The sequence below is a fragment of the Sapajus apella genome, unplaced genomic scaffold (genome assembly GCF_009761245.1).
Source record: "Sapajus apella isolate SASKATOON/1434 unplaced genomic scaffold, GSC_monkey_1.0 scaffold15, whole genome shotgun sequence".
Lineage (NCBI taxonomy): Eukaryota > Metazoa > Chordata > Mammalia > Primates > Cebidae > Sapajus > Sapajus apella.
The window spans coordinates 21,231,809-21,258,250 of NW_022436955.1; the positions used below are offsets into that span (position 1 = coordinate 21,231,809).

Consider the following 26,442-nt stretch of genomic DNA (forward strand, 5'->3'; position numbering starts at 1 on the left):
AAGGATTGAGTTGATAAACATCTGGTTGAAAATCTCTTTGCCCATATGAACCTGAGACAAAGCCATCCAAAGAGTAATTAATGGCAGAGACCCGTGGTTCTCTCTAAGATGGCAACTCGAGTGCTTAGCTGCACAGATAAGATTAATAGCAGAGTGGCCTTAGAGTCAGGGATACCTCCCATCTTTATCATTTACAAGCCAGGTAACCTTGGCCAACTTTCTTTTTCTCTCTGAATCTCCATGTTTAGGTATGAAAAGAAGACAAAAATATTACATGAAAGTTGGTTTAAGGATTTAATGAAGCACTTTAGTACAGTATCTGCCCCATGGTGGGACAAAAGCAGCTGCAGCTGCTATTAATGCTGTATTGTTAGCCGTAGGGAAGAGAAGGGCAGGTGTGGTGCAGAATTCTTACAGTCAAAAGAAGGAAGGAAAGTCCATTAAAAATAAGTGCATGCAAATCGTCATTTACTGCAGTGACTGGGAGAATGGATTGTCTTGTTCATTTTACGTTCTGGGTCTGGAGGTAAATTGCAAAGTCCTTTTTATTGAAAGTTCATTCTGTCTTCCACAAATGTTTATTGAGTCCATGCTGTTTGCTAGGCACGTAGGAGAAACGAGGATAAATGAGCTGCCGATCCTGCACTCACCAATACTGATTTTCTATAAATGTGAGGGAAGACACTTTTCTGCTTAAATACAGAATACTGAGCATTATTTACTTTAAAATTTGTTGAAGATATTATAAGGGCCTCTCAGTGCCTAAGACAGGTGATGGAGAATGGAAAGGCTGCAAGTCGATATGTGATGAATTTGTTTTCCATCCATTAATATTTATATTATGGTATGAATTATTATACATTATACATAAGACTTATACAGCATACTAATTTTAATTGTTATTAATAATTCTATTTCTATATTACTTATTAAATATGTAGTATGTATTATGTATGTATATATAAGATTAATTATACACATCATGGCTATATATATTAATTGTACATTCTAATTATAAGTAATTATAAATTTATCTATTACATATAGTACTCGCATATTATGTTATATAATAATATAAATAGATAAGGGATCTGGATTACCTATATTATCTCTCTTTTTTTTTTTTTTTTACTATGTGCATGTTTTTCTTTAAAATAGAAATAGTGAAGGTCTGCTTGGGTCAGAACCTGAATAGGTTAATTCAATCTGTACTTTATTCCAACTGTACAATACTAAAGGACATGAAGTCTGCAAAATGATTGGGAAGGGCTGCCCCATACGTTCAACTCCTCCAGTTTCTCATGGATCTGTCCAACAAATTTTACAGACATTTTCTATATGTCAGGCTCTGCACTGGGCACAGAGAGCCGGTGGAGACACCATCCCTGCCCTCCCAGAGCTCACAGATGGGGCAGGCAGAAGCCACAGAGGCTGTAGTGGCCATGCTTCGTGAGGAAGGAACCACAAGTCAACAGGGGCACAAAAGAGGGCAACCGACTTGACCTGGGATGCTAGAAAGGGTTCCTAGGGATGGAGATGTCTGAGTGGGAATGGCTCCAATTGGAAGAAGAAAGAGGAAGGAGGGCATAATGAGAAGGGGGAAAGCATGTGGGGAAATTGGCATTGATGCTAAAATAGCACAGTCAAGCAGGACTGGATGGCAGGAGCGTGGATATGCTGCTACTGCGAATATAATAAGACCAAGAAAAATAGGAAGAGTGGGCTTAGGAGTAGTGATAGCAAGTATGTATTGAGCATTTATTGTTCTAGGCATTTTGATGCATTCTGTCATGTAATCCCACAGTAAACCTAGACTCTGTAGAGTATCACTATCCACATGTTTTAGATGAGTGAACAGAGGTGCCAATACATTGCTTATCTGGTAAGTGTGGCAGCCAGGAGAGAAGCAGATTCAGCTGTTACTCTAGTGGTGTTGGAGCAGGCACCTAGCCTCTGTAAACCTCAGCTGCTTCCTCAGTAAAATAAGGTGAGGCTGGGCACAGTGGCTCATGCCTGTAATCCTCATTCTTTGGGAAGCCAAGATAGGTGGATCACTTGAGGCCAGAAATTCTAGTCCAGCCTGGGTAAAAGAGTGAGATCCCATCTTTACAAAAAAAGTTTTTAAAAAAACTATTTGGGTGTGGTGGCATGCACCTGTAGTCCCAGCTACTGGAGAGTCTGAGGCAGGAGAATCACTTGAGCCCAGGAGTTCAAGGCTGCAATGAGCAATCATTGAGCCACTACACTCCAACCTGGGTGACAGAGTGAGACCCTGTCTCTAATAAGAAACAAAAATAAGATAAAAGGTCACTTTGAGAGTGCCAGGGTTGAGAGCAGCATAATGCCATGCCCATGGCAAATGCTAACCAGTAGTGGCTAAAGTTCCATGTGTGTTAAGGAGTAGAGACTGGAAAAGTGGAGGAAATCAGTGAACGAGGCAGACTGGGTGAGATAAGAGGGGCCGGCCTTGTGTGACCAACTAGGTAGTGTGCATTTTATTCTGAAAGCTGTGTTGGACATTGGGAATTCCAGAATAAATAGTGACATACACAGTGTTTGTTTGAGAAATGTCCCTCTGATCACAGAAGGACTTTAGGAAACAGCCAGGTCAGGTGGAGGAGTGTTGTCATCGTTCAGGGTGAAAAATGTGATGACCCAGACTAAGAAGAGACCATCATAAGAGCTGTTAAGGAGAAAGAGATAACACACTTGCTGAATAATGGGACGTGAGGGCTAGGGAGGAAGATGGGGCTAGGGAGGAAGACGAGGCCAGGATGCCGTCCAGATTCCTGGCTTCAGCGCCGGGGAATGGTGCTGTCCATCTGCTGAAGCAGGAAACACAGTAAGAAGAATGTTGTGGGTTGAATTGCATTCCACCTCCACCACTCCAAATTCATCTGTTGAAGCCCTAACCCCCAGCACCTCAGAATGTTGCTTTATTTGAACATTGGGTCTTTACAAAGACAATCAAGTTAAACTGAGGTCATTACAGTGGGTCCTCATCCAATAGGGCTGGTGTTCTCATGAGAAGAGGAAAGTCACACACAGAAAGTCATAGAGGGAAGACGGTGTGGAGAGACACAGGGAGAAGAGGCACATCTACAAGCCAAGGAGAAAGGCCTGGAATAGATCTTTCGCTCATAGCCCTCAGAAGGGACCAACCCTGCCAATACCTTGATTTTTGACTTTGAACCTCTGGAACTGCAAGAAAAGAAACTTCTGATGTTTAAGCCACTGGGACTGTAAGACTTTGTTACAGCAGCCCTAGGAAACTGACTCAGGGAGTAACTCATTCAGAGATGGCCACGAGTTAGGTTTTGGATCAGTTGAGTGTGATGTGTTGCTTTTGGGACAGCCAGGTGGAGACAAATGCCAAAACGATAGAGATGCAAATCTAGGACTTCGTGGGTAGCTTGGGACTGGAGATTAACACACACCAATCATGTTGGACACTCTGGCATCCATAGCACAGTGCAAGCAGTACAGAATAGAAAGTTGAAAAGTAGTTGAATGAATAAATGTCCTATTTGCCTAAGGACAGAGGGCAGAAAGGACTACAGGGATTACTGGAATGAATTCTAATTTCCCATCCCAGTACTAAGAAGGCTAGCTCAAGCCCCGTCCATATGGAGCTGTAAGTATGACATATCTGAAACCAGCAAATTTTAGAGAATTGCTGCATTGGTTGCTGATATTTACACTCACTAGAAAAGAGAGTCCTCTCTTTGTTTTATAAAACGTGGGAGGCAGGAGAATTAAACAAATGTCAAAGCTATTCTTAGGACAGAGAACTATAGCCTGTCCGGAGTCTCAGGTTCACGCCCATATTCTGAAATGTTGACCTCCCAGGGAGTGTGCCAGCAACACGTCTATTTTAGGTAGGAACCTTAAAGCCTGCTTAGCTTAAAATGTCAAAATAAGTAGACAGCATAACACAATAGAAAATGAAATAACTGGCTGGGCGCAGTGGCTCACGCCTGTAATCCCAGCACTTTGGGAGGCCGAGGCGGGTGGATCACGAGGTCAACAGATCGAGACCATCCTGGTCAACCTGGTGAAACCCCGTCTCTACGAAAAACTACAAAAAATGAGCTGGGCATGGTGGCGCGTGCCTGTAATCCCAGCTACTCAGGAGGCTGAGGCAGGAGAATTGCCTGAACCCAGGAGGCGGAGGTTGCGGTGAGCCGAGATCGCGCCATTGCACTCCAGCCTGGGTAACAAGAGCGAAACTGTCTCAAAAAAAAAAAAAGAAAATGAAATAACTGGAAACCAGGAGACCTTACTTTGAATCCCAGATTTGCCTCTGAAAAAGTGGGTAACCTTAACCTTTCTGAATGTCTTCTTCAACTACTGAGCAGTTATGGGGAGGGGGTAATTGGATGATCTTCCAACCCTGACATTCTAGGATTCTCTCAATGTTGCCTTTAATTGCAACTGGTGATAAGATAACATTTCCATAAATTGACCTGCCAAGCTGATTTAGTCCGCTAGCATGAAGACATGAAAATAAGATGATAAGCAGAAATTAACATCACAGATGACTCTGGTAGAATATTTTCCCTCCTTAAAATGGCAGATGGAACACCAGAAAGAGACAACGCTTGGTTTTAGAATGCATCTTCATTACCAGAAAATTAGGTTTTACTGGAAAATGTCTGAATACACGTGACCACAATATTTTGTCCAATGACTTCAATTTTGACCATATTGAAAAAGGATACGGAAAAATAAACCTACTCCTAACTGCATTTGTGATTTCCCCCGGACCATTTAATATTTAAAACTTGCATTGACCTTTTCTTTATATGACGGGGCATCTCAGCAATGGATACGATAAGCCCCTAAAGGGAAAAGGTAATTAGGATGGATTGAGTATCTAAGTCACATTTTGTGCCAGGTCCTTGACCTGTGTTACATAATACCTTATTTAACACCTCTCTGTAGAAGATGCTGTCAGCCACACCCTATCTTTTCTGCATTTAACATGCCGAAGGTTGCTAAGTGGGAGACGCTTGACCAGAGCAAGCCAGACAGGCACAAGAATTACCATTGCAGAAGCAGCCCTCAACAAGTATCAGATGGAAATGTGCTAGATAAATACTCCAGCTTCCTTAACCATGGTTGGGATAACTCAGAGGCGTATTCTGCACACACTCACAGGATTCCTTAGGGGAATTGAGCTCCAGTTATGCATGGTAGATATGGCCTTGATAACACATCTTTTATACTGTCTTAATACCATGTTATTTCCTGAGATCACTGTCCAGACAAAACACCTACATTCAAATCCTTATCTCAGGTTTGGCTTCTGGGGGACCCAAACTAAGACATCTGCCAGAGCCCTGTGGAGTAGGTGGCATTGCTGCCATGGGCAGCTCAGTGTGGTTAGATAACAGTTGTTAAGTCTTGGTGCTTGCATTCGTCTGATTGCCATTGCCTTTCCCCTATGCCAGTGATTCTCAACCACAGGAGATTTTGTCCTCCCGCCCAGGGGACATTCTGCAATGTCTGGACATGTCTGTGGTTGTCACAACTGGGAAGATGCTACTGGCATGTAGTAGGTAGAGGTCAGGAGTGCTAAACGTCTGACAATGCATAGTACAGTCTCCTGCAACAAAGATTAATCCAACCTTAAAAATGCTGGCCAGTCACGGTGGCTCACACCTGTAATCCAAGCACTTTGGGAGGCCGAGGTGGGTGGACTGCCTGAGCTCAGGAGTTTGAGAACAGCCGGCGCTGCACGGCAAAACCCATCTCTACTAAAAATATAAAAAAGGAGCTGGGCATGGCAGCATGCGCACGTAGTCCCAGCTACTCTGGAGGCTGAGGTGAGAGGATCGCTAGAACCCAGGAGGCGGAGGTTGCAGTGAGCCAAGATCACACCCTTGCACTCCAGCCTGGGCAACAGAGCGAGACTCCGTCTCAAAAAAAAAAAAAAAAAAAAAAATGGCAATCGTGCCAATGAGGAATGCCGCTCTACACCCAGAAAGACTGGCTGTGATATGTTGGCTCCTATGTGTGACATATCTATTGTCTTTTCCTTCCAGGGCCAAGCTGTGGCTCAGCTGTGTTCCACTGTCCCCAATGTGACTGTTTTTGGAACAGCCTCTACTTTCAAGCATGAAGCAATCAAAGACTCTGTGACCCACCTCTTTGACAGAAATGCAGACTATGTGCAAGAAGTTAAAAGGTAAGATGTTTGCTTTTGAAACAGCACCAGGCTGGTCCTTGCTCTGCTCTCACAGAGCAGTAGCACTTATATAAAGGAGGGATCATCATCATCATCATATATAGCAAAAGTATATTGGGGGCTTAGTATTACTAGCTTTGTGCCAAATACTTCACATGTATTAGTTCATTTAATCCTCTTAGCAACCCCACCATTATCACCGAGGAATAAATCGGCTAAGTAACTTACAAAGCTAATTATTTAAAGCTATTAAAGTTACGCTAGCTCCTATTCAACCATCTTAACAAGTAGAAGTTTATTTCTCATTCATTCACATGACAGCTTAAGGTGGATATTTGGTGGATGATCTGCTGTAAGAACATTCAGAGACTCAGGCTCTTTTCATCTTATAGTTCCACTATTGTCTTGGGTCTTAAGGTCCTTTGCTTCTAGCCAGCAAATGGGGAGAGAGCTCCAAAGGGTTATGAATCGGAGGTTTTATGAGTCAGTCCCAGAAAGAACACACACCCTGCTCATATTCTAGCACTACGGCTCAGGTCATTGGCTACCCCTTACTGAAAGCAAACTGAGAAACCTTATCAGTGCATGCACCCAGACCACCTGGCACTGACAGTAAAGGGTGGAGCCTGTAGTCCAGCCAGGCATTTCAAGTTTGGAGCCCATGATTTTCCTGTACAGACAGCACCTCTCCGAGGAATGAAGCATGAGCCAAAATTACCCATAGGAAGAAAGGGGCAAGGAGGGGGCTGCTCTGGGAAGGGAAAGCCATGTGCGTGCATACTGAGAAATGGAAGTGACTCTGAGTCTGGGAGAAATACAACAAGGTTTACTGGGGTGCAAGTCCAGTGATGTCTTGTTATCTCATCTAATTATATATATTGGCAAAGGGACACCTGGGGGAAAAGGGAAGGAGGGGCATGAGATGAGGCTAGGCAAGGAGACAGGTGTCCAAGGCACATAAAGACCACATACACCAATCTAGGAAATGTGGACTGGACTCCAACCTGGGTGAGACCAAGAGCCACTGCAGGACCAAAGTGGTGCTATGATTGATTTCAGTTTTGAACAGTCGCTGGTGGTGTGGAGAGGATGGATAGGAGGAGGGAGGCTGGGGCGGCAAGATCATCTGCTGGCTGTTGTCATCACCTGGGAGCATGATGGTTTATAACCTGTGATTCTGAAGTTATTGATCATGGCCGTGTGTGTCAACACACGGAGTCAGTTGGAAACCCAGCTGTCGCCATTCTTTCAGATGATTTGTGTCTCACTCTGGCTATTGCTCTGGGCTCCACGCTTGTTCTGAGGGTCTATGCCACTCACGGCTCCTGAGGATTCAGATTAAGGCCGGAGCCATTGTTTTGGCATTCTCATTTTCCAACACAAAATTGTTATATACAAAAGTATTAGGTTGTCCAGATAGTATCATAATAAAGAAACAAGGCTGGGCACAGTGGCTCATGCCTGTAATCTCAGCACTTTGGAAGGCTAAGGAGGGCATATCACTTGAGCCCAGGAGTTTGAGACCAGCCTGGCCAACATGGTGATGCCCCGTCTTTACCTATGCCCCCCTAAGAATACAAAACTTAGCTGAGCATGGTGATGCATGCCTGTAATCTCAGCTACTCAGGGGGCTGAGGTGGCTGGATAACTCGAGCCTGGGAGGCAGAGGTTAGAATGAGCTCAGATCATGCCACTGCACTCCAGTATGGGTGACAGCAAGAGCCTCTCTCCAAAAGGAAATAATTTTCTTCAAATCACGGATGAAGGTGGGAAAACTGAAGGACAAGTCAATGGGAGAGCTGGTTACTTGAGATGACAGTTCTAGAACTGATTTGGTGAAACTTGGGAAGTTTCTTTAAAAAGAGGGGGTTCTGATGGTCTGGGTTTTCAGATTCGTTTTTAAATTTTAAATGCAGGGCATTGTATATAATTTAAGGTTGTCCCCATAGTTCCATCAGGATGTGAAAGGAAAGCTTAAAGCTAGATGTTAGAAGCTGACCCTCTGTTTCTCAGATGTCTACAGGCTGCAGGCCAACTTTGAAGACATCCAGTTGCCAGTTCCATAGCCCTCAGGTCCTCTTTAACTCGAGTGTCTTAAGCTGTGGTCTGGAAAATGAGCTATCTTGTCTCTTCAGTAATTTTTTCTTTGACTCCCTTATGTAGTATTTTTGCAAGCATTCTTTCACGTATTCACATATATGATTGCTTAATACATCTGTGCTTTGTGTCTGTGATGGCTTGGAGACTGTGCCAGGGCAAGAGATCCAGCAATGCCACCTTGAGCGTCACTGTCCTCGTGAATCATAGAGTCTTAATGGGGGAGAGAGAGGACAAAAAATAAAACTATAAAGAGAAGTAACTGATTCACATTTTTGACATGTGCTCTGGTACCGAAATGCAAGGTGCTAGTGAATACTTACAGATGGAGAAATCAGAAACCTTGTCAATCACAGAGTGGGATTTTGGCAGAGAGTTGAGGGGTGAGAAGCTGGTCAAAGGAAGGGCATTTCTGACTAGCAGGGGATGCCATGGGCTAGGGTCCTGGGTCAGGAAAAGTTTGAACTTAACCTGAAAGGAGGCCAGTCCAGCTGGCAGAATGTAGGGAGTGGGAGGGAGACAGTATCTCTTCTGAAAAAGTAATAGCCCATAACCAGGGAACTCCTGCCTGCCCCATTTCCTCAGCATCCGCCCCATCCTGTCATCTTCCCACTGCCCTGCGTCTACTCTCTTAGCCCCCGAATCACCGATTTCTGCTGATGTCAGAGGAGCAAAAGGTATTTGAGACCCCCCTCACCCTCACCTTCCTACAAATGTGACTTCCCGCAGTTCATTGTTTTTTTTTGTTGTTGTTGTTTGGTTGGTTTTTTCTTTTTTTGAGACAGAGTTTCGCTCGTCACCCAGGCTGATGTGCAGTGGTGCAATCTTGGCTCACTGCAATCTTCCCCTCCCGGGTTCAAGCGATTCTTCTGCCTCAGCCTCCCAAGCAGCTGGGATTACAGGCAACTGCCACCACGCCCAGCTAATTTTTGTATTTTTGGTAAAGACAGAGTTTCAACATGTTGGCCAGGCTGGTCTCAAACTCCTGACCTCAGATGATCCACCTACCTCGACCTCCCAAACTACTGGGATTACAGCATGAACCACCACACCCAGCCTCAGTGTGTTTTTCAGTAGAGACCTTGGGATTACACTCAAAATGCCCAGCAAGTTAGAAATATGTTGACATGACCTCTCATCCCAGCAGACCTACTCTTAGGAAATAAGAAGAGCAAAGCTCTAGGTACGAGGCTGCCTGCTGCAGAGCCAAGCCCTGCTTCTGCTTCATTCTAAGTGCTCAGCACATATTGACAGAATGAATTATAGCATTGTCTGCAATAGTGAAAATTCAGAACGAGCCTCCACAATCAACAGAAGGGAAACAGTTCAGTAGATTATGCTACACCCACATATTGAGTATTGTGCAGTCCCTTAAAAAATGATAATTATGAAGATGGCCACAAAATGAAAAAAATGCCCATGGTAGCACAATGAGTGAAAAAAGCAGAATGCCAAATTCCATCTACTCTGTGATCACAGCTTTGTACAAATTCTCAGTGCATGTAGACATAAAATGAAAGGAAAGGCAAAAAATCCAACCACTAACATGGAATAGGAGTGGCATGCAGCGTGATTTCTCTTTATTTTTTGATCACAGATATTGTCACACTATTATGTGTATGATGAACCAGAAAAAAAAAAAGATAAAATTTTCTTGAGATGAAAACTCTTTTATAAGCCAGTCAATCGGGAAGCCTCCTTTGAACACATTCTCAGCCTTGAGGCAGGTATTGTAAAAGGAATAGAAAAAAATATATATTTATGATACAGACCTAACCTTTACGTCAGTTTCTTTGTCTCTCTGTATGAGGAGAGAGATGATTATGACTGAAACCAAGCCAAAGCGTTAGAAACGTTGAGTTGTGTGTACCTGACTGCAAGGGCTTTAGAAATAAGGGAAAGAGAAAGATCAGAGAGAGCACGTCAAGATGGACAGTCCCTCAGGTGCACTTGAAGGGTGCGATCGATTTCAGTAGGTGGAGGGAAGTGTGAGAGAATCCACACAAGGGAATCTTGGACAGAACAGGCAGATAATAAGAGCTACGCTTTGTTGATCTCCTACTACCCTGCTACGAGTTCAGTCAGACCATTTTTTGTGCACCTGAGACAATCCTATAAGGTGAACATTCCTCATTTTACAGATAAGGAGACTGAAAGGTAGGAGCAGATTTGGCCTCAGAGGTGTTCGATTCTATGAGCTTTCTATTCTGCAAAACTCCTCTTGGTTTACAAGAGGACTCGAGGAAACTTTCAGACGTGAAGGATATGTTCATTACGTGGATGGTGGTGAGGGTTTCACAGGAGTGAACATATTTCATCTCTCACCAAATTGTAACACTTTCAATATGTACAGTTTACTGTATGTCAATTGTATCTCAATAAAGCTATAAAAAACCTGCCTTAAAAACAAATCAAATAACATTTTAAAACTTCACTGGGTGGGAAATGGGTATACAATATTATTTCAGACCTTTTGTTCATTCATTCATTCATATAGAGATGCTTCATCACTTAGAGTGGAGTTATATCTCTGTAAACCCATCAGAATTTTAAAATATCATGAGTCAAAAATGTATATAAGGCCAGCCAGGGTGGCTCACACCTACAAATCCAGAACTTTGGGGAGGCTGAAGTGGGAGGATTACTGGAAGTCAAGAGTTAAAGATCAGCCTGGCCAATATGGTAAAACCCCATCTTTACTAAAAATACAAAAATTAGCTGGGCGCTGTGGTACACACCTGTAATCCCAGCTACTCGGGTGGCTGAGGCAGGAGAATGGCTTGAACTCAGGAGGTGGAGGCTACAGTGTGCTGACATTATGGCACTGCACTCAAGCCTGGGTGGAAGAGCAAGACTGTCTCAAAACAACAACAACAACAAAAAAAAAACACCCACAAAACACAACATTTTAATATTTCATTGGGTGGGAAATGGGTATACAAATTATTTCAGACCTTTTGTTTTTTTCCATTTATTCATGTACAGATGCCTCTCAACTTACAATGGCGTTACATCCTTGTAAACTCATAAGTTTAAAATATCATGAGTCAAAAATGTATTTAATACACCTTACCTACCGAATATCATGGCTTAGCTTAGCCTACCCTAAATTTACCTTAGTCTACAGTTTGGCAAAACGATCTAACACAAAGCCTATTTTACAATAAAATATTGAAAATTTCAACAACTCAGGGTTTTTCGTGCTTACTACATACTGTGCTAAGAGTGAGAAGCTGAACAGTTGTATGGGTACATCACACAGATGAAAAATTATTAAGTGAGAACATTGTACACGGAGGACCATCTATATTGTTGATGTCTGCAAACAGACTATGAAGATACAATGGTTAGCAAAACAAGTATATCCCCATGCAAGACAATGGGGTTGGCCGCCGATGGGGAAGTACAGGGCACTGCAGAGGCACAGGGGAGCAATGCCTAAATGGAAGCCTGAAGAACACATAGGAGCTCTCTTTTAGGTCTTACACATTTTATGAAGTAAATACTGTCCTCGTTTTTCAAAGGGAGGCAAAGCAAGCCTGGTTAAGTAAATGCCATGCAAATAAATGGGACGGGACTCAGTCTCCATTGGCTGTGGTTCCAGAGCTTGTGACCTTTCTAGCACCCACACACACTCTTAGGCAGTGAGGGCGGCTTGCTCCTCCAACATGGAGGAAGCCAGGTTGCCTGTATTAAAGCATGTAGCTTTGAGAGGTGCTTGGATGGTAGGAAGGGGTTAGATCAGAGCTTCCAAACTTAGCACTGTGGACATCTGGGGCAGGGCCATTCTGTTGTCAGGGGGGGCTACCTTGTACATTGCAGATGTTGAGCAGCATCCCCTGTCTCTACCCATTAGATGCCAGTAGCACCCCCCTGCCCTTCAAGTCATGAAAGTATAAAACATCTCCAGACCCTGGTGAAGAACTGGACTAGATTGATGTGGCTCTTGAAAGCCCTTAAATGGAGTAAACAGTGGATTATGTTAGAAATGTAGACTTCTTTGCAGATTTGAAGCAGTTAAGCACTGTTTTGAAAGGCGGATCTAAAGAAAACTGATCTGGCTGCCGTGCACAGGATGAGTGGGAGAAGAGACCTCCAAAATCAGTAGCAGGAGGGGCAAGGGAGAGGCGGTGCCTATAGAGATTTTGAAGGAGAATAAGACAGAATGACCGATGACTAGGGAAAATACTGCAAGATGAGACCAAGACTTCTTTTCCTTTTTGTTACTGTTAGACAATGAGCATTGGAAGCTGTAATGACTTCCTTTAGATAAGATAAAAACAGTGCGAGAGTGGGGGCCTGCCTAACAGGCCAGGGAAAATGGGACTGGAGCCCCAGTGAGTACAAAGCCACTCCCTTAGGCTGGGTGTGGTTGTTCACGCCTATAATCCCAGCACTTTAGGAGGCCAAGGCAGGAGGATCGCTTGAGACCACCGTGGGCAACATAGTGAGGCCCCCATCTCTAAAAAACAATTTGTTGTGTGCAATGGTTGTATACCTGTAGTCCCAGCTACTTGGGAGGCTGAGGCAGGAGGATCTCTTGAGCCTAGGAGTTTGAGGCTGCAGTGAGCTAGGATCATGCCACTGCACTGCGCCTGGGCAGCAGAACAAGACCCAGTCTTAATGATTTAAAAAAGCACCCCTTTTGAGCATTTTCCAACTGATAGACATGAGCTGGCTCTGGAAGTTAGGGACCTGGGATAAAGCACAGTCTCTAGCCAAAGGACCACAAAGCCGGCGGAGAAAGGAATCCAACTCCCGATCGAGAGGGAGCAGCTGCTTGTTCAAATGACTTGAATCTTGCAGATTCCGCTGATAGGTGACACTAAGGGGTATACACTCAGAAAAGGCAGAGATCAGACTGACCTCCTGCACTTCTAGCACAGGGCCTGGCACATAATGGGAGCTTATTTTAAAACTGGTGGAAATTAATGAGAGTTCAATCACCTGGAGGGAATAGGGACAAAGGGATTCCTGGAGGTAGTACTGCTAAGTACAGATGGGAGCTACTAAGAGTAAACACCAAGAATCCTACCACATCAGCACTGTGCTTGGCCCCCTGTGAGAAACCTATCATGTGCTGGGTGCTGTACTTGGCATTCTGCTGAAACCTACCAAAAATCAGCACTGTGCTTGGTCCCCTGTGAGAAACCTATCATGTGCTGGGTGCTGTACTTGGTACTCTGTTGAAAACTACCACACATCAGCACTATGCTTCGTCCCCTGGAAGAAACCTGTCATGTGCTGGGTGCTGTGCTTGGCACTCTGTGAGAAGCCTATGGTAGAGTAGGCACTGTGTCCCATCCTCTGTAAGAAGCCTATTGTGTGCCAAGCATGGTGCTTGGCACCCTGTGAAAAGCCTACTAAGTGCCAGACACTTGGAAATTGTCTCATGCTGTGATGGTTAAAGCCATGGCACAGATGAATTCTCAGAAAAAGGGATTCAGAAAGAGAAAACGGAGTGGAGAGCCAAAGACCCAGCTGGACAGCAAAGTCACGATAAAGGGGAATTCATTTCTTGGCAAGTCCGAAGGGTTTCTCTCCCAGTACTGGCTCTGTGGGAACCTACCACCACTCAAAAGAAATTCTTCCCTGATCTGTGTGGGCAAGAAGGAAAGAAGCAGCATTCACCACCCAGGGGCCAGGGATGAGGACACAGGAAGGACAGACATGAAGGTCTTGGATCAGCAACTCCAAAGTGTCTTGCTGCTGAATTTGGCTCATATAATCCCCAAGCTGGGGCTATTTGTGTTTGCTTTTTAAATCCGCAGAGATTTATGGCAGCAGGAAAAAGCACACAAAGGAACTGCTGCATTTGGCCTTCTGCCACACCCTCTTTGCTTTCATGTCATAATTACATATATATATACGCAGGCAGTGGCGAACACCCCCGGAAACCAGAGTCTGCGGTGTGGTGGGGAGGCACAGAAATGAGGATAGCCCTTGTTTCTCTGATGAGCCTTCCAGCTCCGAGCACTTGTGATTTTCATGATTATTTCATTAAAAGGGCTACTGCAGCGCTTTTCAATGTGGGTGTCACTGAGACAGGGTGCTTATGGGACCGGGAACATTCTAAATAGACCCAACCAAGTCCAGTTCAGTAGGATCCTTTTATGGGGTTTGTCATGACTGAAGAGGGTTCAAAGTGAAAAGAGCACTTTTCGATTTTGAAATTCGTACCCGAGGAAACATTTCTTGCCTCGAAAGGTGCAATAGCTGCTGGAGTGGTTTAACAGAAAGGGCAAAAGCCTCCTCCTCACCCTCAGGTCCTGAGAATGATATCTGCCTCTGCCCAACTTCTCCCCCTCAGAAGCCACCTCCCCTCCCCTCTCGCAACCTCCACCTGACCACTGACCTTCAAAAAGATGCAAAGACGGCAGGAAGGAGAGGATCTGCGGTTCTCCTGACCCCCGGATACGCATGTGATTCAACCGTAGAAATGCCAAGAGAGAGGCGGCGGAGGGGAGGGGCGGAGAAAAGGGGCTGGTGGCCTGAATATGAAGGAGACCCACAAGTGTCTCCTTCTAGTGTTAAGCCCAAGGGAGCAGCCCCCAGCTTTGCTCATCCCTGCTGCGGACCTTCATGGCATAGAAGTGATATTGGTGGTCACCTCGGGCTTGGCCACTACTTACCCTGTGAAACCCTACTTCAACTCTGATGCCATTGCCTGGTTTCTAGATGTGATGGAACAAATTAAGATCTTCCCACTCTATGCAGTAGGCCTTGGGGTGAGTCACCTGACCTCACTGAGCCTCAGTTTCCTCATCTATCAAATGGGGATAATGACGGCCCCAGAGTCAGAGGATTGGCATGACACATGAATGTAGCCTGGTCAGCAGAGCAAGACCCAGTCTCAAGGATTAAACACTTAGGAAGCTCTCGGCACTCCATCTGGGACAGAGTAAGTGCTCAAGAGTGTGACACACTCTCCTTGGAAGGTCAAGAGCAGCAAGCCCCAGCTCCAGTGGTTTCTGGGCTGGTGTCTCCACCCACCCTGAGGTTGCTTAGACTGATGGTTGAGTTGGAGAGGTTTTTCATACTTTATTTTCATGCCCTCTTCCCAACCAAAAGACTGGAAGTTGAGCCGTTTTGAAAAATGGAAATCAATCAAAGCTACCATGGACCCAGAACTTACCATGAGCTGGTTCTGTGTTCCATTTGCATCAATTCATTCAAGCTTCATAAAGAAAATGTAGGTGTTATCACCATCATCCCCTTCCACAGTTGAGGAAAGGAGGCACAGAGAGGCTAAGTAACTCACCTAAGGTCACACAGCATATAAGTAGCAGGACTAGATGCTTAACACTGAAATAAAATTTATATTCCTAAGCCCAGCACTGTTTCCCTTGCCTCCCCACTGCCTACCCACCTCCATGTTAGCTGTGAGTTGTGACAACCACTCTTAGGGTCCTTCCAGAAGGAATCAGTGGCCAGGCCTCCTCATTGCCACGATTAGTGTCCCAAAACCTTCTCATTGTCCTAGGTCAAGCTGTTACACTATTCTCTGAGAAATGCCTTCCCTTTGTCGCCTGGTCATTTGCCAATCCTCAACAAAGGGTCATCTTCCAACACCCCTAAGTTGCTCTACTGGAGCAGCGATCACTGTGTGTTTGGTCCATTTATAGATGTCTCCACTTGTAGCCCATGAGCTCCTGGATGGTCAGGGCAAACTTTATTTTAGCCTTCTCTGTATATTCCCAACGCAGCATGCACAGTGCCTAACGTGAAGTAAACACTTAGCAAATGGTTATCCAGTGGCTGGAAATTAAGGGTTAATTTGTGGGACTCTGAACTTGGGTCTCTCCTATAAACTCTGGGGGGAAACCAGCTTAAAAAGAGAAATCTTTTGGTCTAGATGTTTGATCCCGGTCAAACTTCGATCAACCATAAGACTCTCAATGTACGTGTATTTATTTCAAGACGAAATTTAAGCCTGATTTCTCCAAAGACTACATTAAATTGGCTGCTTCTGAGAGCTGCTTGCTAAAGTGATGCTTCCACACTTAACACTGGCTTGAACATTTATTAAGTCTTAAATTCTGAGTGGTGAAAAGGCCATCATCTTTGGAGTTAAACTAAACCTAGAATTGAATTCCAGCTGTGCTAGTTGGTAAGCTTGGGCAAGATGGCTGCATCTGTAAGCCTTGATTTCATTTTTTTTTTAAGTGGAGTTAAAATGCCTGCCTTACAGACTTTTTTGAGGGTTAATTATGGAATAGCTGTTATATAGGAGAGCTCTGAAATATGAGTTTCCTTTCCAAGGAAGCACACATATAGAGACACAGAATACCAGTCTTAAACTGTTTTCTTCATTGTCTTTCATTCATTCAGTTACCCATTCATTGAAGCACTTGCGAACTCCTCTGGTCAATCACTATTTCTTGAGAAGCAACAGTATATCCAGCAGGAAGAGAAGGGCTGTAGATATCATCATAAGTAGCACAAACATGGCCTCTGACTCATGGGGCTTAAATTTTGGTGAGAGAGAAAATCAATCAATAAATAAATAATTGTAACCTCTGATAGGTACTAAAAGGTATCTCCAGTGTAGACACTGAAGCATAAAGGAAACTAAAATGGAGATTTGTTTCAGGTGGAGTGATTAGTTATAGCTCTTCTGGGAATGTCCTTTGTGAGTGAGATCTGAAAAGGATGAGTAGGCACCAGTTCTAAGGAGAGCAGGGGAAAGGCTGTCCAGACAGAGATGACAGCACATGCAAAGGCCCTGAGGTCAGAAAGCTCTAGGGACAATCAAAAGGCCAAATGCCTTGAGCTGTCGGTGAGAGGTGAAGATGGGGACATGCACAGGAGTTTATGGGCCACTGCTGGCTCTGGGCATGCCCTGCATTTCTGCAGAAGCCGAGTCCAGTGGACGGAGCAACAGGTCAAAGTGGGACTAATACAAGGAGTTATGACTGGCAGTTTGTGGGAGAGAATGTGGCTCGCCAGGTGGAATGCAGATGTGAGGAGCATCAGAGGATGAAAATCCAAGGCTTGGCAGACCCTTCAGGGGTACAGCAGGAGGTATGCGTGGCCTAATATTGGTGAGGCTGCTTCTGACCACAGGTGGGCATCCTGCAGGCAAGGGGAGAGGTCTTGGGGAAATGCAGTTCACTAGGAGGACTTGATGGCTCAGGAGGCCTGGCTGGCAAAAGCAGAGCAGGACCTCACTCCCACAGGAGTGAGCAAACTGGGCAGAAAACAGACCTGGGCAGGAGTGACGGTAACAGGAGCACAATTACCCAGTCCATAACGCAAAGTAAAGACCTCACCACCAACCTGAAGCCCACCAACCAAGAGTCCGTGTGCTCCAACGCCTGGCTGGCTCTCCAGTTCAACCTCGAAGCAAGTGCCCCTTTGTTTTTTTACTTGAGCCACACTGGCTGCTTCCCAGGCTGCCTCCCACCACAGGGCCTTTGCACATGCTCTTCTCTCTGCCTAGGACACCATTCCCTTTACTCTTTACCTACTCTACTCCTTCCCTCCCTAGGGATGCCTCTCTGATAGCCCTGATTGGGAAAATTCTCAATTTACACAAGTTTAGAGTCCCTTAGTGGCATGAGACCACATTTCAACTTAACATTTATTTGTGTAATTATTGGTAAATATCTGCCTCTTACACGCTCCAAAAAGAGGAGAAAGTACATCTATTTGGGCTCACCACTTCATTCCCCAGTGCCTAGTGCAGCGCCCAGTCCTGGATAGCTAATGAACAAATTAGTTAATTTGTTGAAAAAAAAAAATGCCAGTTTGGCTCCTGAGTAACTGGCTTAGATCAGCAATTCTCGGAGTGCAGAGCTGGAATGATCAGCAGCATCACCTGGAATCGTTAGAAATGCAAATCCCCATCATAGACCTACAGAATCAGAGAAGAAGGGGAAGATTGCAATCTGTGTTTTAACCAACCGTGCGGGTTATTACAGTACACACTTAGCTTTCAGATCCACTGTCCTAATTCCCTTGTTTTGAACTCTCAGGGGACACCCCTGTGCAGATAAGAGCTCTATTAGGCAGGAAGCTAAGCTGATCATGTGGGACGTGCCTTGGTAGTGGGCTGCATTTTAGGCGTGACATGAGGGCTTTTGAAGGGCACAGTCACATAAAGCCTCAGCTGCATGGGGAAGCTGACTTAGTCTCTGCACTCAGGAGATGTACGTGCAGTTTCCTAGTTAGTGACACTATAGACACAGGACCCAGCTGTGTTGACATATGCTGCAATGCCTAAATTTTGCTAGGGTGAACTTGGAGGTAGAAACATTGAGGTATTTGCTAAGACAAGATAATCTTGCAAACTTGCAAACACAAAGAAATGCCATTCTTGTCTGAACAGAGCAGGGATCTGCCACAATAGGGATCTCCGTGGGCATGGCATGAATATCTTCCGCACAATCTCCAGAGCCTTCCTGTTCTACAGGCCCCTCCTGTATGGACTTCTCACGATAGGAGCCCAGTAAAAGTTGCTTACATGCGTTAATGAGTGAGTGAGTGAATCAATGAATGTATAAATAAATGAATAGAAGAAGAAGAGATCAAGACTGTTTTGTCTAATGCAATACAAATGTGGCTTCTTTCTACTCCACAGCCTCCCATTGCTGGAGGAAGCTCATCTCTATTTAACCCTCTTCCTCTTGGAGTCAGTTTTAGTTTGGACCTGGACATTGGAGGAACAGAAGCTTACAAGTTAGATTAACATGCTTTATGTCTTCACTGTAAAGGGAGGTTGGGAGGGGGAAGGTCAGCCCCTGCTAGAGCCGCAGCCCCACGAAAACAGGGAGCATACTAGTTTGTTTCATTCCATCTCCAGCACCTTGAACAGAGCCAGGCAACTAACTCTTGCTCTACAAATAGGAATTGCTAACTGAGAAACTGAATGACTGTTCTGTGAGAAGCCTGAGCCTCCATTCTTACACACACACACACACACACACACACACACACACACACACACACACAAACATACTAGCTCCACTTTACAAGGGAGAAAGCCGAAACTAGAGAATTTGAGTGAAGGAGCTAGATGCAAACTCAGACCCGCTGACCCCATGTTCATTCCTCCAGCGCAGGCTGGTTCCCAGTGCCAGCTACCAACCAGACTCTTAGCTGCCTCCGGCTGTGTGAAATTTTATCACTGGATCCAGGAAGATAAATCTACCTCCTGGGCAACTGCCCCGTTTACAGCTACTCCTGGCATTCTCAGGGTTCCTTATGGTGGGAATCAAACAATATGACGCAGGAAAGGAAAGGGATTGGTGGTGTGGCCCCTGACAGGTCACAGGATTTTGCTTTGCCTTCTCACCATTTAGAATCTCGGCTGAAGGCGTGGACATCGTTTTGGATTGCCTCTGTGGAGACAACACTGGAAAAGGTCTCAGTCTTCTCAAGCCCTTGGGAACCTACATTTTATACGGTGAGTGCTGAACAGCAGCAGGGATGCGGCCAGCAAAAAAGCGAATTATGAAAAGTGCAGTATGCTGTTATGTTGGGTTAGTAGGATTGGGGAGTTTCACTTTTTAATGTTTCCTATGTTTCTATTGCTGTGATTTCTTTTCAATTATAAAATAACGTGTGTAGCGTCGTATATCCTATTATTTCAAGTGGGATAAAGTAAGACCACGCCAATGTGGTCACTGATGTGAGTAGAACCATTAAGGGATATCACCCATGAGGGTAGCAAAGCTGGAAAATATTAACGACTTCAAAGAACATTCAAAAATACAGAAGGCATGAAGGATCCACAGTAGGATGGGGAAGCGTAGCTCGGATGTGGGGGCTTTAAGGGAGGATCTTCACTATTGGAGAAGTTGAGAAGTACACACTCTTTGTCCCCTCAACTATTCCTGAGTGTCCCACTCAGGATGGAGCCTGGGATAGATGGAGCACATATCCATTTTCATCTATTTCTACATCCACTTCTGAGCTCCTAGGAGTGGAAGAGATGTATAAAAAACAACTGGGGGCCGGGCACGGTGGCTCATGCCTGTAATTTCAGCACTTTGGGAGGCCGAGGCAGGGGGATCACCTGATGTCAGGAGTTCGAGACCAGCCTCAACAACATGGAGAAACCCCATCTCTACTAAAAATACAAAATTAGCTGGTCATGGTGGCGCACGAGTGTAATCCCAGCTACTTGGGAGGCTGAGGCAGGAAAATTGCTTGAACCCAGGAGGCAGAGGCTGAGGTGAGCTGAGATCATGCCATTGCACTCCAGCCTGGGCAACAAGAGTAAAACTCTGTCTCAAAAAAAAAAAAAAAACTGGAAAGATTTTCTTCAGCAAAACAAGGCTCCAGGGCCTCCTTTCTGTTGTTTTCTTTTCTGTCATAGATGTACAAACTAATTTAAACATTAGTCTCCGTAAACTAAAATAGGAGTATTTGAAACTAGATAGCATATTCTGAAGCTAAATAATATTGGGTTTATCCAGTGTTTGAGATTCTTTGTACCTTTGTCCCCTGTAGGTACAATAGAAAACTGAGTGTTAAGTCTGGGTAACTCACAGAAAAACACTCATTTACCTGCTATTGCCTGAAGAGCTTATAAAATAAATATTTGAGGGGTACAGATATGCAAGCTTCTTTTTGTCACCTTCAGATCATTGTAATAGAAAGAAGGCTGAGCTCACCAGAGGTAGGTAAACATTCCATTGCTGGAGTGTGCCAGTAATTTCAATGATGGCTGTGTATTTCCTTTGAAGTGGATGTGTAATTTATTATTATCAATGAGAGCCCACACACATTGCAAGGACATCGGATATGACTAACATGCGGGTCAAATGCAGATGAATGATGTAGTCATCCTTACCATTTACCTATAATTCAATTTTTGCCCCGTTTCATGACGTCATTCCGGTGAAATTCAACTTGATTATTCAGCTTGAGTATTTCACGATTATCTAATTCATTACAGTGATCACTTGGTCACTAATTAAAGTCTAGTACTGTGATGACCAGAAGTACTCACCCCATACAAACAGAAGCGATAGTTAATTATTAGGTTGGTGAAAGGGTAATTGCAGTTTTTGCCATTAAAAATATTGACAGGCCAGGCACGGTGGCTCGTGCCTGTAATCCTGGCACTTTGGGAGGCCAAGGCGGGAGGATCATGAGGTGTGGAGCTCGAGACCAGGCTGGCCGACATAGTGAAACCCCGTGTCTACTAAAAATACAAAAATGAGCCAGGTGTGGTGGCATGCACCTGTAATCCCAGCTACTTGGGAGGCTGAGGCAGAAGAATTGTTTGAACCTGGGAGGCAGAGGTTGCCATGAGTCAAGACTGTGCCACTGCACTCCAGCCTGGGCAACAGAGTGAGACTCTATCCCCCACCCCCAAAAAAAGTAATGACAAAAACCACAATTACTTTTGCACCAACCTGAAACTGGCTACTAGTTCACCCAGGCTAAATAATTAGTTTAAAATACACATGATTATTTTATTAAATAACTCCTCTTTGAGAAGAACTTAATCCCACATCTTTAGAGAAAGGGCAGGAAAGTCATTGAAAAAGCACCTGTATGGTATCTGTATGTTCCCCATACTGTTAAGAGCTCTCTCATTCCCCCTCCCTTGCCCCTAAACCCTGTAAAGGGCCTTTTCTCTCCTTATGAGAATCTCAGGGAATCTTTCCTAACTCTATCTCCTATCTGCCCTCTGAATATTGCTTGTCCAACTGGCAAAGCTCAGTTTCTTGTGACACTTGTCTCAGTCCTCTTTGGAGCTGACACATCGGTCACACCATTTCTTTAGGTCCCTGAACCTCTTTTCATTCTCACCTGTGAGCTTCTATGCCCGTTTTTTCCAATCTATCTGTATTTTAACTCTGTTCCACCTCTCCCACCAGTTAAGCACCCAGCCCAGGTCAGAGCCCCAAGCCCCTTACTTGCTGGGGAATCAAATTCAGTACCAAAAAGTAGTTTCACTAAGGAACTCCCTTCTCAGTCTCAAAGAACAGACCCAAAAAAGACATTTCAGCAACTCATCATTTTGTTCAAATGTTGACCTATATCATATTTTTGCTACATAAGCAATTTTTCAAAGTAATGAAACGGTCACCATGAGAAATGTCAATTTCTCTTGGATCAGAGACATACAGCTAAAATAGCCAACCTGATGACTCATTCTCATCCCCCTCACTTTGCCAAGGCTTAATTAAATTTGTTTTCAAGATTTTGCCAGTTCTGGACCAAACAATTGCCATTTTTTATTTCATGCATAACAAGATGTCAATTTTCATTAACAATTGCTTGATGTGGGCATCTTGCATTTGCAGGCTCATCTAACATGGTAACTGGAGAGACCAAGAGCTTCTTCAGCTTTGCAAAATCAGTAAGTATCCAGACACATCTGATGGACTGCGGTGGCACGTTGATTCTCAAGTTGTGAGCTCTTCCATCATAAGGCATTGATCTAATCTTGTCTTTCATTTTCATCATTCATTTCCAATAAAGCCTGCACTCCTGCCCTGCTCACTGAAAATGACCAGGACCAGGATTTAGACTACTTTTGTCAAAATGAAACAGAGAGGTGGGAGTGTCAGTGAAACTCAAGAAAGCTTCATTTTCATTTCAGTCAAAATTGCTTAAGTTTTTGGTGTCTTTAATCATTGGTCAAAAATGAATTTAGCATTAGTGCATTTTATTTGCTCTGTAGAGAAGCCAGCCTTTCAGTTTGCCACTTTCTGACCAGGTCTTTGGGGGTACTTGAGATTTCTTTGTGTCCCCAGACTCTTGAATTGGAGATGGAAACGGGGATCCTACCATGTTAACAAGATCCTGGGGTGACTTGTAGACTCGGACAAGTTCATGAACCACTGTCCTGGGTGATCACGCTTTGAATGTGGTGGTTAGTTTTTTAGCCATAGCGAAGCGACATCCCTGGGCATTCATGTCACTATCATTACAAACTGACTCTGATCTATATTCCTATCTGGAGCTGTACTTGCTAGAATTATACTAATGTGGGCTTGAACTTTTCTGAGACAAAGTCTAGCTCTGTCACCCAGGCTGCAATACAGTGGCGTGATCTTGGCTCACTGCAACCTCCTCCTCCTGTGCTCAAGCAATCCTCCTGCCTCAGCCTCCCAAGTGGCTGGGATTACAGGTGCATGCCACTACACCCAACTTATGTATGTATGTATGTACATATGTAGAGATAAGGTTTCACCATGTCACCCAGGCTGGTCTCAAATTCCTGAGCTCAAGGAATCTGCTTGCCTTGTCCTGCCAAAGTGCTGGAATTACAGGCGCAAACCATTGCACCTGGCCAAACTTAATTTTTAAAATATAATTTCAACACCTCTTCTTCCCCAGCCCAAATTCCTTCTCTTCCTTGAACTACCAGCACCCCAGCACCAGCCCACATTCCTTATCATTCTTTTTTTATTTTTATTTTTGTGCACGTTCCAGGGCCTTTATTTTTTTTTTAATAATTTCAACTTTTTAGATTCAGGAGGTACATATGCAGGTTTTTTGCCTGGGTATATTTTATGATGCTGAGGTCTGAGATACAAATGATCCTGTCATTCAGATAGTGAGCACAGTACCCAGTAGTCAGTATTTCAACCCTTGTCTCCCTCCCAGCCCCCTTTAGTGGTCCCCAGTGTTAACTGTTGCCATCTTTATGTCCATGAATACCCAATGTTTAGCTCCCACTTAGAAGTGAGAACATGCAGTATTTGCTTTTATGTTTCTGCATTAATTTGCTTAGGAAGATGGGCTCCAGCTGAATCCATGTTGCTGTAAAGGAGATTCCATTCTTTTTTATGGCTGCATAGTATTCCATGGTGTATATGTCTCAAATTTTCTTTATTCAGTCCACCATTGATGGGCACCTAGGTTGATTCCGTGTGTTTGCTATTGTCAATAGAATGGCATTAATCATAGAAGTGCTTGTGTCTTTTTGATAGAACTATTTACTTTCTTTTGGCTGTATACCCAGTAATGGGATTGTTGGGTCAAATGGCAGGAACTTTTATTTTTGCCCTACACCAACAGCTGCTTTTCACAAGTGTTTCTTTTTGCCCCCTCTACTTTTGGGCTTCTAATTGCCAGTGTAGCATCAATTAATCCACCCACTTGAAAAACATTTTTTGAGCACCTGCTATTTGTGGTATTGTGCCAAGCACTGGGCTATCACAGTAAATAAGATAGTACACTTTGGGCCTTTTTGGCTCTTATATACTAATGAGGGAAACAAACCCAAAATAAGATGTGTTAATAACATGATTATAAATGACTATTAAACCTTTGAAGGAGATAAAAACAGAGTGCTAAAATAGAAATTACCAGGATGGGTGGAGGCAATTTAAAATACTGCATGTTCTCACTTCTAAGTGGGAGCTAAACATTGGGTGGCCAGGGAAAACTAGGGCAAGGAGTTTGGATTTCATTCTAAGTATGGCACTATGGGGTATTCATATGCCCTCCAAGTGCCAACATCGGCTGCCAGAAACTTCAGCCCCAAACATTCTGGAATAGATAATACTTCCTGCACTTGTCAAGTTTGAATCAAAAGTCCTCTCTTTGCATTTGGGCTTTAAAATACGGGTCAAGGACCCTCCTGACTACAGAACCTACAGGAGGTGCAAGAATGGAGTCTAATGAAGGACGCTGTCTGGAGTGTATCCCCTGAAGACAGGCTTTGTGCCATACACGGCTGCTATTTGCTGTGGCTGTAATTAACATGATGCTGACAGACTGCTGTGGGTAACCACACTGGTCCCAAATTGCATACACCTGTAAGAAGTGTTCTCCCTTTCTCCCCTAAATGCACAATCCCAACACACAGTGTTAATGAAATAATTGCAGTGTACCCATGCTCAATGAAGGCATTCGTAAAAGCACAGCCAGGACGGAGATGGAGATTCCTCTCCCCAGAGCAGGGATTCCCACTACCAGAATGCTTTGTAGCTGGAGGTCCAGAATGATTTTGTTGTTGTTGTTGAGACGGAGTCTTGCTCTGTCGCCCAGGCTGGAGTGCAGTGGCACAATCTCGGCTTACGGCAACCACCGCCTCCTGGGTTCAAGTGATTCTTCAGCCGCAGCCTCCTGAGTAGCTGGGACTACAAGTGAACGCCACCACGTCCAGCTAATTTTTGCATTTAGTAGAGACGGGGTTTCACCATATTGGTCAGGCTGGTCTTGAACTCCTGACCTTGTGATCCGCCTGCCTCAGCCTCCCAAAGTGCTGGGATTACAGGCATGAGTCACTGCGCCTGGCTGAGGATGTTTTCTTTTGGAGGCCTGCTCAAACACTAAGGGTCATTTGGAAGAGAAATGAAAACCAAGAGGTGGAATTTTTCTCTGAAAAGTTCTAGAAAAAATTTTTTCAATGTATTCAGGAGAGGCTTAGAAATGAAAGGTTGATTAGAATTATATAGAAATCTCCCGCTGGGCTATCTTAGTGATGTTGCATCTTCAAATTGCTGCTGAGCTTGTGCCTCACTGTTTGTTAAACATGCCATTTTCTTTCACACCATCACGATGTTGATACTAATAGAGGAAGTTAACATTTACAGAGCAATCTGACTCCAGATTTGGAGCTCTTATTCACTAAACCGAAAACATCCTGTTCAAATTAAGATAATGACAATGTGTATGTTTCTAGAGCACCTCGTACATGACAGACACTGTGCTAATTACTTTATATGCATTAATACATTTACTCCTCACAACCACCGCATGAAGAACAGTAAGGAAACTGAGCGCAGAGAGGTTAAGTGATTTGCCTAAAGTCACACAGCTAGTAAGTGACAAAGCCGGGATTCTAAACTAGGCGTTCGGCTCTATAATCCTCTAAACCACAGGAATTGTGGTTAATCTTAACTGTGCGGGAATTGTACATTTGCAGCAGGGATTCATTCCACAAACATTCACTAAGGCATTGCAGATACACTGTGAATCAAGTTGTTGTTTTTCTGTATTTGCTATATTTCCCAAGTTGGTTTTTTGTTTTTGGTTTTGTTTTTGTTTTTGTTTGAGAGGGAATCTCACTCTGTCACCCGGGTTGAAAGGCAGTGGCAAGATCTTGGCTCACTACAGTCTCCGCCTCCCAGGTTCAAGTGATTCCCCTGCCTCCGCCTCCCACATAGCTGGGACTACAGGCATGCACCACCACATCTGGCTAATTTTTTGTATTTGGTAGAGACGGGTTTTCACCATGT

At 44.3% G+C, this 26,442-nt stretch overlaps 1 protein-coding gene across 1 annotated transcript in view; it reads left to right on the top strand.

Moving 5' to 3' along the window:
* Positions 1–26,442, top strand: part of VAT1L (vesicle amine transport 1 like) — a 175,877-nt gene that overhangs the window by 62,994 nt on the left and 86,441 nt on the right. The window contains exons 4-6 of the mRNA XM_032284518.1: positions 6,048–6,190; positions 19,591–19,694; positions 22,552–22,607. Coding sequence (XP_032140409.1) covers positions 6,048–6,190; positions 19,591–19,694; positions 22,552–22,607 — 303 coding nt within the window. The remainder of the gene's footprint in view (positions 1–6,047; positions 6,191–19,590; positions 19,695–22,551; positions 22,608–26,442) is intronic.